This window comes from Gopherus flavomarginatus, chromosome 4 (genome assembly GCF_025201925.1).
Source record: "Gopherus flavomarginatus isolate rGopFla2 chromosome 4, rGopFla2.mat.asm, whole genome shotgun sequence".
Classification (NCBI taxonomy): domain Eukaryota; kingdom Metazoa; phylum Chordata; order Testudines; family Testudinidae; genus Gopherus; species Gopherus flavomarginatus.
This window is the reverse complement of record NC_066620.1, coordinates 9,787,466-9,805,128: the sequence shown is the minus strand read 5'-3', so window position 1 is coordinate 9,805,128 and position 17,663 is coordinate 9,787,466. Positions and strand designations below refer to the sequence as shown.

The following is a 17,663-nucleotide window of genomic DNA, read 5'->3' as shown; positions in this document are numbered from 1 at the left end:
CACTCCACTGCCTCCCACTGCCTGACTCCGCCCATGATATTCCACAACTAAAAATGTAAATCAATAAAAATAAAAAAGTCTTAAAACCCATCATTTTGCACAACCTTAAAACTTTACATCAATACAAATCTAAAGTAAGTGCTTAAAAATATACATGGACGTTATCTGCAGAAGACAGCAAAAAATACAAATCGAATTCTGCCAAGCCCAAACATAGGACAGGTGAAAGGTAAAATAGCAAAATGTGCATGCCAGTGACTTGAGGGAGGTTTCCAAAGGCACATTTGCAATTGGGCACCTATTTCCCTTGGAAAGTCAATGGGAGTTAGGTGCTTAATCGCCATCTGGGATTTTGAAAATCTCCTCCTACATGGATAAGGCCCTGATCCTGCAATGAGGTCCACATGAGCAGACCCCATGCCACAGTGAGGCTTTCTGTGGGTACAGGGATCTAGTTACACTTATGGAGTTCATTGCAGGGACTGGGCCTGTGAGAAATTAGAGGGTGTATTTAGTACAGTGTGGTATATGCAAGCAGGGTGGGATTTTCACACTGAAATAAGTGGGAGTTTTAGCATGACTTTAATGAGAGTAGAGCTATGTCAGTGCTGAATGCTTTTGAAAATCCTCCCCTCAGGACATACTGCCTGACAGATCAGTAACAAATGAACTCAACTGGTTTAGGTATATGTCAGATTATCAATAAAGACAAATTAAGCACCTTATTCAGATTTTAGTTGCTAAAATCAAAGAGATTAACTCTGGATTTACTGTAGCTCAACCTCCACAGAACCTAATTTTATTTACTGTATTTTCACTTTCCATCAATAACTAGGAGATGGACACATAACAGTCTTTCTGGATTTTCCTGATTTGTCCTTCAGACAGCAGACAGATCATGACTTTGACCTAGGATGGCTGACTGGAAAACAGAAAAGAAAGGCAGAGAACTCATCCTGTGTTAGTTCATTTCCACTTTCTTCCAAGGAGTGAGCAGATTTGCGCAGTTCAGCTTTGTTATGCCTTTACATCTTCCTTCAAATTCTTTTTCCATTTATTCATGTTTATTTCAAGTGCTTCCTCCCATGACGAATAAAACTGTGTTGGGTTTCTTAGCAGCCTAGCTGTACCACGAAGTAACCGTTCTGCATTTTTTATATCCTCCAGACAGGTGTTCCCAAACAGTGCCGCATAGACTACTATTACTTGTTTTGCTTGTTTTGCTTATACTTCTGCATAACCCAGAAAGGGAGGAACTTGTGGTTTGACTGAAGGCTTCATCGACCAACCATCCAGAGGGAGTTTGCAATCACAGCTGCATGGGGAAAAGGTAGGCCACACCCTCACAAGAACAAATGGGTTGCTGCTCAGGGCCTTCCCCACATGGGTTGATGATCTGCTCAGGTGGTGGATCTCTGGTGCCAAGGCTGCCCTCCCTCAGAAGAGGGTTGGCTGAGTGGCCAAAGAATACTGGTAAGTAATGAAAATATCCCCTTCCCTAGACAAAGAGCAGGAGTCTATAAAAACTACTATCTCTGGCCAGCCTAGCGGACTTCTTGATCTGCTGGATGAAAAGAATAAGGAAGCCTGTTGAGTCTGTGGAAGTCTTGGTGCTGAAACTACATCGGTAGAACAGACTGTCTGTTTGTGTGGAGCCGGGGGTGAAGAATAGCCTATTAGTTTGGGGAAAAGCCCCTTGAAGAAAAAAATATTATGGTTATAATGAAATGATTGTAGGCTTTTAAGAGGTATTTGAAGACAGGGAACTAAAGCATGCGTTAAAAAATCTGTCGTACTTTGCTGAATACACACGTTAATTTTATGCAACTTGCCTCTACTGTAAAACTGTACAAAAATAGTGTTTACATGTGGTAATGACTAAGGGTGGAGAAAAGCTATGCTAAAAATGTGTGCGGTGCTAACATTTGCACACTAAAAGAAAGGTCAGGTGTATAAGCCGTGTGCTGTTGCTGGCATAACAGTTTATAAAAAGGCAGGTGCAGATAAATAGATTCTCAAACCTCAATTCATTACTTTGACCTAGGACAATATTAAAAAGTAAACAGTTTTCACACTGTGGTATCATGGATATGCTAGAATTTCCACAGAACAGGAAATAACACGTGATGGGCGTTGATAAATATTGAATTATTATTGGAAATTCACAATGCATTCTTTGACGTGGAGGCAATTTTTTGGACATACAATTGTTTACAAAACACTCATTCTGGCTGCACAAAAAGAATAACCAGCAATGTTCTGAGGATAAAGACACCAATGGCTTACAATTTTCCATGAATACTCTCATGAATACACTTTGCTGCTGTGATGCAGTACAATAGATTTCTCTAACAGCAAGCTGATTTCATTCGTAAGTGCATCTTAACAATCCCCTCCTTTTCTCTATTTTATCCATATTTGAATAATAAATAAAACAATAATAATACTCAGAAATGTAAATAATGATAACATTGAATGTACAGTACCTTTACTATTTCCTCTTGAAATGCCACTAAGTTCAAGTATGATATATTGACCAGGTCTGGACCATAGACAACAGTTATCATTCGATTCTCCAGCCGACCTCCTAGGTTCCCAGCATCCAACAGTTCACGCAATTTTGGATCCTGCAAGTAAATATATTGTGAGACAGTGAACATCTGATTCGCAAAATAATTTGCATTTTGAGAGACGTTAACATTTTAAGCATCATCTACATTTCTGGCCTGGTTCATTTCTCACTGCAAATATCCGAAGTTATCACCTCTGGGAACAGTGAAAGACTTGACCTTGATTTTCCAATAAGCCTGATCTCTGGATGGGTACAGCAAAGAGGACAGATTGTCAGGGCCTCTTAAAGTTTCCCACCCACCTGGCCTCCTTACACTTAATTATGGGCTTATAAGTGCTTTGCTTAATCACAGCCATAGAGCCAGATCCAAAGTCCACTGAAGTCAGTGATTTTAATGGATTTTGAATCAGGCCTAAAGTGGGAAGAAAAGGATTTCAACTGATTTCTTCCCCCAAAAAGAATTCAAGCAGAATCACTGGAAATGACACCACCACGTATAACAGAACAAGCTACTTTTACTCCTCTGCCTTCCCTTCCCCCATGTCCCAAGAGACCTTTTAAGTAAAGAATAAAACACATTATTTTAATTGAAAGTTATAATCCAGATATATTTAGTTTGCAGGATTTCCAATCTCGTGCTCTTATAGCAATATTAATCACTAGGAGCAACGTTGTACAAACAAATGCACACCATTTCTGAATAGTGAAGAGATATTTAATTAATTTTGCAGTTAAATATAGTAACAGAGTTTTGGCACTGGTAACACAATCTCTAGCAAGAACTTGTTTCAGGATATTTATCTCTTGGCTTCTGATGATTTAGACTGCAGCAGTGCCAACCAACGTGCTAAGTCAATGTTTCTCAAACTGGGGTCCGCGGAGCAGGGGGAGTTTGGGGATCCCCGAAAAAATTTAAATCAAAATGGGGGTCCTCGGGCTGCTAAAGTTTGAGAGTCCCTGTGTTAGGTCCTTTCCAAACTCAGAGCAATGCATGGTCCTTGCCCTGAAGAGTTTACAGTCTTCAGACAATGACAGCTAGGTGGAAGAATATTTTTGAAGTCAAACAGGGAGATATTCACCCCTTTGTAGAGGGCTGGCACAATCTGAGAGCGTAGGCTTCTTTCAAAGGTAAAAATTTTCAGAATGTTATAAATATAAAAATTGGCCAAGCGAATCAGAACCCTATTCGGTTAAATGAAAACCAACACTTGCATTCCTTCAGCAAAGTTAAGACAAAGAAATCTCTCTAGTGAATTGAATCACTTGTGATCTGTGACAGACAAAACAGCAGCTCCCATTTAGCTCTCATGTAAACTTTTCCCCCGTTAAGTTAATGCAATTATTATTCATGCTACAGTTCTTCAAAAAGCAAATACCCTCTGAGTGACAAACTAAATGCTGATTGTCCTATATAAATGGGGTTTATTATAAAAGGATGATAAATTTCAGAGTGTGAAAATGATCATTTATCTTGGAAAATAGGGAGATCTCAGCACAGGAGGAATATCAACATGCTAGTAGACATTAATCTAACAAGGACATTTTTTTGATAGCCATACATGCATTTGCATGCATGGCTTATATGTATCTAATGAATGCTTACCCTGGTTCAAAGGAATATTTTGAAGCACCACATGTTAATTGGAAGGAAATAGAAAAACTGTCTTTCACGGGATGCTGAGCTTCTTTAAATATTGGGTACAACGGTAAATTGCGTAGGAAAGGAGACAATATAATAAGCCTAATCAAATATGTTGCAGAAGAGGAATATTATGGTTTGTGCTCTGAACCAAAGCAGACCTCGTGGATAAACAAGTTAATGACAGGTTTTCACACCTCAGACACAAACAGCAAAGGAATATAAAAGCAGGAGGTGTGGCCAGTGGAGCGTGACGGCAAGAAGAAAAACACAGGGATGATGTCAACTCGCTGCTGGGAGAGGAGAAAAACAGACCAAGAAGAAATGTAGACTTTTCAGTCAGAACACAGTGTGTACAAGGTTTACTCAATCTTTACCCAAGAGTAAAAATAATGCAGGCTGAAGTCCAGCAAGAGAGTGAGGGCTATCCAGTTTATTGCAGCATGTATAATTACCTGCCTTGTGGGCAGGAGGTATGTGTGTGCATTCGGTGAAAGCTACTCAGAGCCCTCAGAGTGCAAGTACAGGCTCTTGAGGGTCTGAACTGAGGTCTGAACTGAGGATCTAAGGAAGACAGAGAGGTAGAAAAAAGAGACTTTTCAGGACACAGTAGAGCAGTACCTCCCCCTGTTTGACAGCCTCTGTGCTGCTGAGGAGGATAAAAGTCTCAGTGAAGGAAAACATGAAGCTGGAACAGAGAGAAAGAATCCTATAGTTGGGACTCTCCTTACAACTGATGTCTGGTATCCTCTCACACTGACTTTCCTTAATTAGGAAAACACTTTAACCACCTATATTTTTCATTATGTTTATTCATAATGTGCTCTGAGAGTGCAATAAGGCTTTAGCTAATTGCTTCTAAAGTTTAAATCACCAGTTAATATTTCTGCAGAAGAAAACATTCAGAGAGTTCAAGTCCAGGGTTACCAGAAGGGTGTGCTGCCATGGGAAAGATAGCTTGGTTAGTCTTAGGCAAGCTGCAGATTGCCTACAGCATCTGTCAAAAGGATAGACTCACTGAAGGTGGGATGTTGGATGAAGGGTAATGTTGGCTGGTTGATCATGGTATTTTATGCTTTTTGTTTAAGAAATATAAGTGGTATAAAACTTCCATTTGAGAAAATTCTTTGTAAATCTAAGTTGAATGGTATCTGCAGTCTAACAAACTTGTACATTTCATTTAAAACAGAAATGAAGACTATAACCGGTCCTGTCACAGGAGACATTTCTAAACTAGGCAACAAACACCCTCAATAATAATAATGGACATTGTATGATTAGTATGGCTTTGTGTACATATTCTTCTCAATGCTATTTTTATTGTTGACGTGTACAATGGAGCCTGTGCCACCACTGAAAAAGGCCCTTGAACATTATGGAAATGAAGAGCCATCTTTGAAAAAGAATTGTGGTAGTAGTGACCTGCTGTCAAAACATACTGGATGATAATCCTAGTGGTGGCCATACATCACCAGTGGCCACCACCTGCACATCTCAGGAAGCCACTTGTGCCAGTAGCAGCAGTGGAAGGTTGTGTTAGGCAGAGTTTGTTACTTATTCATGGTGGAATAATGATAGCACCCTTCACACCTGTAGATATTGCATTGGGAAAAATTGGCCAACCATTCCAGCCTAAACTGAATTCATACTCTCTTACAAATGGTTGGCATTTCAAGTGTAGTTGGTTTTCATTGTACCCATTACCTGAATACTCAGCTGTAATGCATTCTGTCCTTCGTTTTCCATGATGCCACTTTGCTACTCAAAGCAAAATGAGACCAGGAGAAAAGACTGGCAATGGAACATTCCTTGAGAGAGGCTTTAAGAAATGGAAAGATTTTCAAAGTTTGTTCAAACCGCATGCACTCAGTTCTAGGCATGAGAGAGCATCCCTTTGTATGGCAAGTGTACAAGAAAATTGAAACCAGTGGCTCAGGATTGTTACGGATATGCTCATTTCCAGCCATCATGATGGCATCACTGAAAATCGACAGCATGTCGAAATACTTTTAAAGGTATTCATAATCTGTGCAAGACAAAATAGTGTTTTTCAGGTGCATGATGAAACACGCAACTCCAGCTTTAGATGAAATTACACTGAAATTCTGGAGCTGGTTGGTTCTACTAAACCCAGCCTTTTGAACCGACTGACAAGCAGCTAAGGACATTATACAGCTCACCAGTACCAGAATACATTCTACTGCAGAAGTCCTGAGAGAAAATATTGTTGAAGAGGTCAGACAAGTCAAGTATTTTTATGCTCTTGCTGACAAAACTAAACATGAATTTTAAAAAAAGAACGGCTGTGTCTCCTAGTGCATAACCATAGAAAAGGAATAATTCAGGAAAGAGCTTGAATGTGCTTCCACATGGAAAACCTAAATGCTGGATCGGTTTCTAACCTGATCATACAAGAACTACAGCATTTGAAGCTTGTTATCAATTACATTGCTACCCAGTGCTCTGATGGAGTTTCTGTGCTGAGCAGTCATTTAATAGGAGTGCACATTCAAACTCTAGAAAATGTTACATGTGCTAGTCACGTGCATTCTCATGCTCATGGTTTAACCTTGTTATTGTAGAGATATGTTCTAACATCACCTAGTATCAGGAAGTCTTTACATTTTCTAGAGGAGGTCCATATCTTCTTCAAGAGTAGTTAGAAGCACCATGAACTTTATGTTAAAGCACCACAAGAGCTATGCCAGAAGGCACTTAAGCTTGAAATTAGTTGGTTTTTCCATTATGATTCCCTCAAGCAAAATGTGGCAAAGTACTGGAAATATTAGATGCTATGGAGCAGCAGCTAGCACTGCAAATGGCCTGTTGGAGAGATTGAGGAGCTCCTTTTTCTTTTTTTTTGCTAAGGCTCTTAGTTTTGTTTTGTTTTTGTTTTTTTTGGCGGGGGGGGGGAGGAAATCAAGATTTTGAGCAACATATCCTCTAAGCTGGCACAGTTCTTTGTTCCTGGCACAGTGGGTCAGTCATCTGCATATGACATTCCCAAGAGCAGTCAAGAACATATCAAAATTGACTTCTATTACCCTATGTTGGCCAGAATTCTTGCTTAGCTCTAACCTCTAACTCTAGCTTGCTTTCTTCACTAAATGCCTGTAATCTAAACGATGACAGTTTTCTTGATTATACTGCTCTAAAGACAACAGTAGATCGCTATGCACCAAGAGGCACCCATTTTCACAGTCTTGGTGCAGAAGGTGAAGCTGCCAGGATGCAGAGTACACCACAAAAATAACTGACATCAATTTCTGAACTTTGGAATGTTCTGAACAAGTTACCGAGAGACTATACGTCTTCATGGTCAACTGTCGACAATGTGTTGAGCCTCTCAGTTTCTACAGCATCAAATGAGAGGTACTTCTCTGGGCTAAAGAGAGTTAAAGATTGCTTAAGATCCACCAAGGCAGAAGAGTGCCAAAGCGATTTGGTGCTCAGGGCCTCTGAGGGTATGTCTATACCACAAACAGACACGTGGCTGGCCTGTGCTAGCTGACTTGGGTTTGCTCAGGTTTAACTGAGGTGTAGACTCTCAGACCTGGCAAGGAGGGAGGATTCCAGAGCTTGGGTTGGAGCCCAAGGTCAAACGTCTACACTGAAATTAAACAGCCCCTCAGCCTGAGCCCCTTGAGCCCAATTCAGGTGGTATGGGCCAGCCACAGGTTTTTAAATGCAGTGTAGACGTACTCTCAGGGTATATTTACATAGCCTGTGGCAGCAAGCCTCCCAGCCCAGGGTGAGAGGCTCTCACTGTGATGCTAAAAAGCATCTGTGTAGACATTGCGGCTTGGACTGGAGCTCAGGCTCTGAAGGGCCGAGGGGGGAAGGACTCCGAACCAGAGCTGCAACTTAAGGCTACACAGCTTTTATTTTTAGCACAGCAACGTGAACCCAAGTCTGTCAACTTAGACTAAGTGGTTTGCTGCTGGATGTCAACAATGCCATATGCTATTCTGACCATGCCAAGGCCAAGATGTTATTCACTATTATAGAAGATGACAGAAAATATTTTGCTGCCGTGTCCTTTTTTTAATTTTTTCCCTTCAAACAGTGTTGTTGTTAGTGAAAAATGCTCCAGCTTCAATCTTTAAAATACATACCTCAGATTCTCACACTTCCACCATGCCTGTCATAAATAAATTATTTCAACAGTAGTGAATGAATTGTTTGAACAGTAATAAGTCATCAAGACCAGATAGTATTCAACAAAGAGTTTTGAAATAACTCATATACGAAATTGCAGAACTACTAACTGTGGTATGTAACCTATCACTTAAATCATCCTCTGTACCAGATGACTGGAGGATAGCTAATGTGACACCATTTTTTTAAAAGGCACCAGAGGTGATCCTGGCAATTACCGGTTGGTAAGGTTAACTTGAGTACCAGGCAAACTGATTGAAAGAACAGAATTCAGACACGTAGATGAAGATGGTATGTTGAGAAAGAGTTAACGTGGCTTTTGTAAAATGAAATCACGCTTCAGCAATCCACTATAATTATTTGAGGGGATCAACAAACGTGGACAAGGGTGATCCAGTGGACTTAGTGTACTTGGACTTTCAGAAAGCCTTTGACAACGTACCTCAGAAAAGGCTCTAAAGCAAAGCAAACAGTCGTGGGATAAGAGGGAAGGTCCCCTCATGGACCAGTAACTGGTTAATACACAGGAAATAAAGAGTAGGGATAAATGGTCAGTTTTCAGAATGGAGAGAGGTAAATGGAGGGATCCTCCAGGGGTCTGTATTGGGACCACTGCTGTTCAACATATTCATAAATGATCTGGAAAAAGGGATAAACAGTGCAAAGTTTGCAGATGATACAAAATTACTCAAGATAGTTACGTACAAAGCAGACTGCAAAGAGTTACAAAGGGATCTCACAAAACTGGGTAACTGGGCAACAAAATGACTGATGAAATTCAATGTTGATGAATGTGAAGTACTGCACGTTATATAAAATGGCGCATTCTAAATAATCTGTTATCACTGAAGAAACGGATCTTGGATTCATTGTGGATAGTTCTGCATTTATGTGCACCAGCAGTCAAAAAAGCTAACAGAATGTTAGGAACCATTAAGAAAGGTATAGGGAATAAAACAGTAAATATCATAACGCTTCTATACAAATCCACGGTACAAATCTCACCCCTTGAATATTGTGTGCAGTTCTGGTCACTCTATCTCAAAAAAGATATATACAGAATGATAAAGGTACAGAGAAGGGCAACAAAAATTATTAAGGATATGGAACAGCATCCATCTGAGGGCAGATTAAAAAGACTGGGATTAATCATCTTGGAAAGGAGATGACTAAGGGGGCATATGATAGAGGTCTATAAAATCAGGAATGGTGTGGAGAAAGTGACTAATGAAGTGTTATTTACCCCTGCACTTAACACAAGAACCAGGGGTCACCCAATGAAAGTAATAGGCAGCAGGTTTAAAACAAATAAAAGGAAGTACTTTTTCACATAATGCACAGACACCTGTGGAACTCATTGCAGGGGATGTTGTGAAGGCCAAAAGTACAACTTTGTTTAAAAAAGAATAAGATAAATTCACGGAGGATAACATCTATGGCTATTAGCCAAGATGGTCAGCAACCCTATGCTCTGGGTGTCTCTAAACCTCTGACTGCCAGATGCTGGGACTGGATTACAGGGCATGGATCACTTGATGATTGCCTATTCTGTTCATTCTCTTTGAAGCATCTGTTGTTGTCCACTGTTGATACTGGGCTAGATGGACCATTGGTTTGACCCAGTATGGCCATTCTTATATTCATTCTCCTCTCCACAATCTGAAATATGATTAACTAACTACTAAAACACTCATTTATAAACAGTTTAATGGACCGACTTCAGAAGTTCATTATGCATAGATAATGTTTTAAATTAGAATAAGGAGAGCTATGAAACCATCCAGAATTATGCTTGGATTTGAAACCACCAGGGACTATACCACAGACTGCAGTAAATGTCATTCCAGCCTTATAATGGGGGATTACATATATGGGGGCAAGTAGATTTTATATTTTTAAAGTAAACCATTCAATCTTTGTCTACTAAAAATAGTAGCAATGTATCATACTGCGTGACTACACTGCTTGTCGTGCAAAGGCTAAAAGATGGATACATCAAGGCTAGGGGATCAATAATATTTTTACTATATTTGTCTCGTGTGCTTTGAATTTGTTATTTTATAAGCTTGAAAAACAGGTTTTATTTGGTACTGGGTCTGCATGCCACAGGTGCAGATTACTTAGCTTTAAAAATTGCCTGTCTGGCCTGCGTTGGTTAATTTTGTTGTAGTAAATCTATATGAATTGTTATAAAAGATATAGGAAATAATCACAAGAAATGCTCCTGAAATAGACTGATTTTTACATTTTATCCTTCAAAAATGTCCAAGATCTTACAGGCTCCTGGACCTGACCCTCCTACTGAAAACTGAAATGACTCCCTGAATCACAGGTATAGATACTCAGCCCATTCCAGCTGTGCATTTATACTTGGGGTGGCACAGAGAACTATAGAAAACTCATTACCACCTTCCCTGTATATTTTTTTGCTAAAATTTTTCCCCCTGGCATTACGAAGAAATTAGGATGCAAGTGATAATTCTGATAAATGGCAAAATACTCCCCTTTTAGGTCATGCTCAAAGGAGGTTTGGCCTTCCAAGGGATGTGCTCATAGCCCCACCAGTGACCAATTAGCTGACTCCCCAGTGATGGGTCTGAGGTCACGAAGGAGGTGATAGTCTAAAGTCATCCGGTCGTTAGGCCAACAAGCAGTTCAGTGGGGAGGAAGACCTGCAAGACACCCTAGCCTAGGTCATAGGAAAGGGACCTGGAAAGGGGTCAGGCAGCAGGACCTGGTTTATCTGTTTGATTTATGTTGGAATGTTCTGGTTTGGTGAAATAAACCTTTCCCTAAAGAAAGGGACTGAAATTCTGCTGCTGTTAATTTGATGCACTGGCTGGCAAGTGGGCCTACCAGCTTACAGTCTTGATCCAACAAAGCTTGATTGCCATTGAAATCAATGGAAGTCAGGAGTCTAAATGCCTTTGAGGATCTGGGGCTAAGTGCTTTGCTGGATTGGGACTTTAGTGAGGACACACGGAAAAAAAAAATCACCCAGCTCCTTCTGAGATTCACAGAAAATCAGCTAGACAAGCTGACAAAGATAATATTTGTGCTATAGATGAAATCTTTTAGCACCAAACACTCAGGAACTACTATTTAGATTAGAAGATATCTCTGGACATGCTTCATAAACAGCAGATTGCCAATGTTAGCATCCATATCAGTCTTAAACATTGGTGCTAACATGATGAAGACTGTATTCACAGCTGATTCAAGATGTAGTGACCAGATAAGATTCTAATTCCAATATGCTTAGATGTTTGCTGAAAGAGATAAACAGCCTGATGGCGGCTGACTCCATCCCACTGGCATCTTTCATGAACTACAGATCTCAGACTGGAGCTATCTGAAGACCTAACTCAGGAGATGAACTCGCACAAAGCCAGCATGTCTGCAGTGACACCCCTGCCCAGGGTGAGGTGCCTTTTAACCAGACAAACACAGAAAGGGTGACAAAGGATGGTGTCAGCAGGAGGAAAGAATTTAGAATCCATTTCAAACTGGTTCATCCACGTTGAACTAGGATAGACAGTGCCTGTGTTGCCATCCCCTTATGTAAGAGCTGAACTATTTCATTCTGCTTCCTCCCTGAAACTGGTAAACAAAAATATGCCCCAAACTGAAGAAGCCAAAATAGAAGCACAGGACAGAGAAGAAATCCTCCAGCAATATGAGCAGAAAACCAGAATAGTGAAGTGGATGGGATGGATGGGAGAAGTGTATTGATGGATTCTACTAACATTCATGAAACTGTACTGAACATCTGTTAGCACTCACTCAGCCCACAGGTAGACTGATGGAAATAAGTTCCAAATCCTTCTCCAGCTGTGATGTCTTTCCTGGAAGTCTGACCAACAGCATATCCAGCAATGTCAATGATAGCTTCTCCAATCTTAGGGTATATCCACAAAGCAAAAGTGGGCCTGGGCTAGAACCTTGCATCCAGCTACTGCAGATAACGACAGCAGTGAAGACGGCCTTCAGTGCTGGCGAGCAACCCAAGCACATACCCAGGGTCTGTGCTGGGCTTGCACTACTTGTACATCTTCACTGCTAGTGTGATCCACATTAGCTGGATTCAAGGTAGCTTGGACAGGCTCACCTATGCACAGTTTCTGCTGAGTAGACATACTCTTAGATAGCTCCCAGACAATGCAGAAAGGCCAGTGTTCTTAAAATGTAACTTGCTAGAATTTAAATTCCAACTAATATATGTTCTACACATTACAGGCAATGCAATATAATCGTGTAAATATATCACAATTTGTTTAACCTATCTCCTAAAATTTGCACCATCTTTAAGAGGAAATTTACCATGCTATTTTTGTTACATACTGCAGTCTGGGTGTATAAAACATTGCTATGTAGTTTTGTTGACTTTTAAAGCCTGGCTGGGATATATTTCACAATTTTTCTCCTCAGAGATTAAAGGATCTATTCCTCCTTCCCCCTCCTGGATTCCTATTTGCTATCCGTGACATTTGGGGGAGCTGGAATACAGTATCTAACAAATCTGAAAAAAGATGGATTCTTCACACGCTTATCGGACAGTGCTTTTCATCCTCTAAGCGCCGAAGAGGTATTTTACAAAACTATTCTTTAGATACAGAGACTGCAGTGTCTATATTGCTATGGCAAATGTTATGGATCAGATAAAAGACCACATACCACCTTGGATATAGAAACTTGTTTTATTGAGGGGGGATGTTGTCAAGGCCAGTAATGACAAAATGAATGACAATGAATAGTCATTGGGCCAGGGAAAGAGACACTAACCTAAGACATGAAAGACCCAGTGACTATTTATATACAATGGTTCAGCTTGAACAGGAGAGACTGAAAAAGTCCCCCATCAGGATACCCCATAGGCCAGTGGCTCAGGCACTCTCCTGCAGTGTAGGAGACCCAAGCTCAACTTGCTGCTCTGCATCAGGCAGAGAGGGGGTAGTGAACCTGGGTCTCCCACATCCCAAATGAGGGCCCTAACCACCGGGCTAAAATGTATAAGGGTGCTTTTGTCCTCCACTGCTCCTGCCACCCAGCAGTGAGCATCAGAGCCCAGATCTACAGCCCTGGGCTTGCGCTAAGATGCTAAAGGCTGTGTAGACATCTGAGCTTGAGCTCCGAAGCCCAAGGAAGGGGATGGGTTTTAGAGCCTAAGCCACAATGTCTAGACTGCTGTTTTTAATGCTGTATCCCGAGCTCCACATCTCGAGACTGTGAGGCTCACTGCTCTGGGTTTTAAAATGCAAGGTAGACATACGACTGCAGACACATTTTTTTGGTGAATAAAATATTTGTGTGAAAAAATACACCCAGCTCTACTAAGCAGCATGCATTTATTGCGTCTACTAATCATACGTCACTCTCAGGGGCTGTGTGCAGCATACTGTACAGTGCCCAGCTAAGCCTCACTTTCTCTGAACCACGAGGATTAATGATTAAATTATCCCATCTCTGCAGAACAGATTTCTGTGTTTATTAAAGCTCAAGCACTGTTTTTCTCTTACACACATCAACGGGCCACAGACCAGCCAAGTCTTCAACTTAAATATATTGCGACACCTATCTTAATAAAGCCTGTCAAAGCATCAGCACTTTTTTTTTTCCCCCTAGAACAACTGACTCTCCTCTGAGATCTGTGTCAAGCACTTGGAGAATGTGACAGATGATAAAGATTTTCTCAGGACTGAACAACCAGGGGCCAAATAAAATGAGTCTCAAAAGACTCAACAAGAATACACTGCTTCTTAAAAACAGATGCACAATTAAAATATTACAGCAAGTCTCATTCATTGAAGTCATTAATTTACCAAGTTTTCAGTAAAATAAAGAAATGACAGTGGGAAGCTTCTTTCTTTTTTGTTACACGTTTGGTGTACGTGGGTGTGTATAAGTTGCTTAAAAAGAAACGTTAGCTATAACAGGAAGGTATAAATACCATCACAGGCTCTTTAATCTAGTGGAGAAAAGCATAACACAGAACCAATGGCTGAAAGTTAAAGCCAAACTGGAAATAAGGCATACTTTTTTAAATTGGGTGATTAAGCATTGAAACAAACTACCAAGGCAAATGATGGATTCTCCATCTCCTAAAGTCTTCCAATCAAAACTAGATATTTTTTCTGGAAAGATGTGCTTTTATTCAAGCACAATTTATTGACCCAAATAGAGGAGTACCTGGATGAAATTCTATGGTTTGTGTTATACAGGAGGTCAGGCATGGTCTAATAGTCCCTTCTGGCCTTAAAAATCTATGAATAAATGAATAATTTAATCTATCAAGACAATAGAGTTTTCCTAAAGACCTCTTTGGTAAGAACTGTAACTCCTGTTCCTGCATTGATCAAGTAATATTTACACATTCACCTACAATAACATATATTGCCAAAATGTATCTTATTTCTATATCTGAAATATTACTAGAGCTGGGCAGAGAAACTGACAAAGAAAAGGAAAAAGGGAGGAGAAGTTCCAATAATGCTGAAATGTCCCATTTTGACATTTTCAGAATGAAATGTTTTGATTTTTTCTTCTGAAAGGGTTTTTTGTTTTGAAAATTTTAAAATATTGTATTGTATTTATATTATGCAAAGAAAATTTAAAGAATCCAAATCAATATGAAATGATTGACCTGAAACATTTTTTTTTAATTTCCTTCCTGCAAAATTTCAAAATTTTGGGTCAAATCAGAACTAAGCCAAATTTCAAAACCTTGAACTCCTTCACAAAATGGAGCTTCCATACTCTTCCCACCTCTAGCTATTAGGTTAATATTGTTCCAAGACTTAAAAAATAATGTCCTTAAAATGAGCAACACTTTCACCAAGCTATAATTTTGATCTCACTATAAGCTCAGTAATTTATAATATAGTAGGAAGGTGAATATTTAGAGGTGAAACTGACATTTACAAATGTATATATTTAAATAATTCTCACATAGTGCATGATGCAGCTCCCATTGAAGTCAACTGCAGTTTTTCCATCAAATTCGCTGGAGGCTGGATTGGGTCTACACTGTCAGGATCAATCTATTAAGGCTGGGATATAGGCAGCCATGCCTAGTGGTTAGTGTTGGGGGAGGCAGGTCCCCACGCCAACCAGGGTTCAGAACCAGGAAGTCTGGAGCTGAGGTCTGGAACCAAGATTCAAATACCAGGAATCAGGCCATGTCAGGAAACCAGCAGGCCAGGAAAAGGAGACAAACTGGAGACCAGGAATTATGAGTCAGATACCAGGAATAAGGCTGAATAAGGAAACCAGAAGGTCAGGAAAAGGAGACAAACCAGTTATCAAAAACCATGAGTCAGATTCCAGGAATCAGGCTGAGTCAAGAAACAAGGAGGTGTGGATTAGAAGACAAGAACAAGTAGCACTGGGTGAGCAGTCCAAAGCAGGGCAGAGCCCAGTTGTTTCTCATTTTTGCTTACGTAAGGAGAGTGGGCCAATCAGAAACGCCACTGCTTCTCCCCAGAGGGGAGCCTTTGATCTGGGCTTCAGGGAGCCCCGATTCTAGCTGAGAGTGATGACCCCCAGTAACCCTATAAACCAGAGTTTGAAACTGTGGGTCATGCCACAACCTTAGGGCCAAAAACATCTCTGTCAGCTGCATGACGAAAGTCTTCACTTCTGTTCTTCTGTCTCTCTTTTGTGCTAGTCTGATGGATTTAAGAAGGACTTTATATAGTGCACAGGACTTTTGCTGGCCCTTTGCACACGGGTGAATTTCATACACAGAGCAGAATGGGCATCAAGAGATCAGCTCAGGCCCAGACCAGAGAGAATTTAGCCTTTAATAGCTATCTAAATCTTTCAAACTTCAGTTCTTTATTTAACAAAAGCTATCAGGGTGAATGAGAGCAAGTCAAAGAGAAGAGAAGAAGAAAAAAGGCATAGGTCAATGCATGCCAGATCGTGACCTCTGGCCAAAGCCCAGGTGCACAGGCCATGTGTAGGGATCATAAGGCAAACAAACTACAGAAGCAGCAGAGCAGCAGTGGAGCTATTTGAGAGCTGCTACAGGCAAAGCAGGTGACTAAGAATTGCGCAGGTCCTATTATTTTTGTTACCCTGTCTCCTCTGCACTCACTCCGCTTGTTTGTCTCACTGACCTGTTACATCTGGTCTTTTAGAGTGTAAGATCCTCAGGGCTTTTCTATACGTTTGTACAGTGTCTAGTTTAATAGGACCCTGGCATGGCATAGGCCTGTAGGCACGACCCGCAATCTAAACATTGAATAACGACAACACTTACGGTTGCCAGCTTCATAATATTTAAAACCTGGACACTCCAGCAGGACAGCTGGAATCTCTCTCATCCTGGCTCTTCCCGCTCAAAGCCCCACCCCTGTCCTGCCTCTTCCCACCAAGACCTTGCCCCTTGTCTGCGCCTCTTTCCCCCGCATATTGCTTGCTGCTATTCCCCTCTCTCCCCTGCCGGGGTTGGGAGGAACTCACCTGCAGAGCTGCGGTTGGGAGCTGCAGCTGCCTGACGCAGGTAGGAGGCAGCCCCAGATGAGTATGAGCTGGTGCGGGTGATGACCCAGCACCTCGCCACTTGCAGTAACCAGACTTTGCGTGTCCAGTTAGTAGATATGACCGGACACTGTCAGGTCCCCTATTCGACTGGACTTTCCAGTTGAAAACCAGGCACCTGGCTACCCTATCAACAGTGTCTGTAATCCTTGTGCTCCCCATCCATGGAGGCTTTATTAATTATTATTATTATTATTATTATTATTATTACCTTCATCATCATGTGTATTGTGGTAGCACATAGGAGCGGCAGTCCTGGAGCAACACCCCACTATGCTCGGTGCTGCACGCACACAGAACACAAAGACAGTCCCCGCCCCAAACAGTTTACAGTCTATGTCATTCAAGTTAGAGGATCACATAATCACACCCTTGTGCCTTCTACTAGCCAAAACACATGCACAGCAGTGGCAGAAAGCCTCATTTCAAGAATCTCGACCACCATCATGCCCCCAAATAGTCAGAGATCTTCCATTCTCTCTGTCACAGTATCACCGTAGGAAATAATCAGCTTTTCTTGTAACAGCCACCTGGGGGGGTTGCTAGTTTTGTCAGAATTAAAACGCGGAGGAGGAGTGGTGTGGTGATCACTTTATCCAGAATCCTGGCAATGGATGCTGAAAAGACCTATTTGATCATTAAGTTAATTTTCCTGCCATTTCTGGAGAGAGGAAGTATCCGTTGTTAAATTAAAATTGTCTACCTTTTCTGTAAACTGTCATTTCCATGTGATGGTGTTTATTTAATGGAGAG

General features: G+C 41.0%; 1 protein-coding gene across 2 annotated transcripts in view; it reads right to left on the bottom strand.

Moving 5' to 3' along the window:
• Positions 1 to 17,663, bottom strand: part of PLCB1 (phospholipase C beta 1) — a 663,557-nt gene that overhangs the window by 240,749 nt on the left and 405,145 nt on the right. For both annotated transcript variants that reach the window (XM_050952023.1, XM_050952024.1), the window contains exon 4: positions 2,487 to 2,627. In XM_050952023.1, the coding sequence (XP_050807980.1) occupies positions 2,487 to 2,627 (141 nt within the window). The remainder of the gene's footprint in view (positions 1 to 2,486; positions 2,628 to 17,663) is intronic.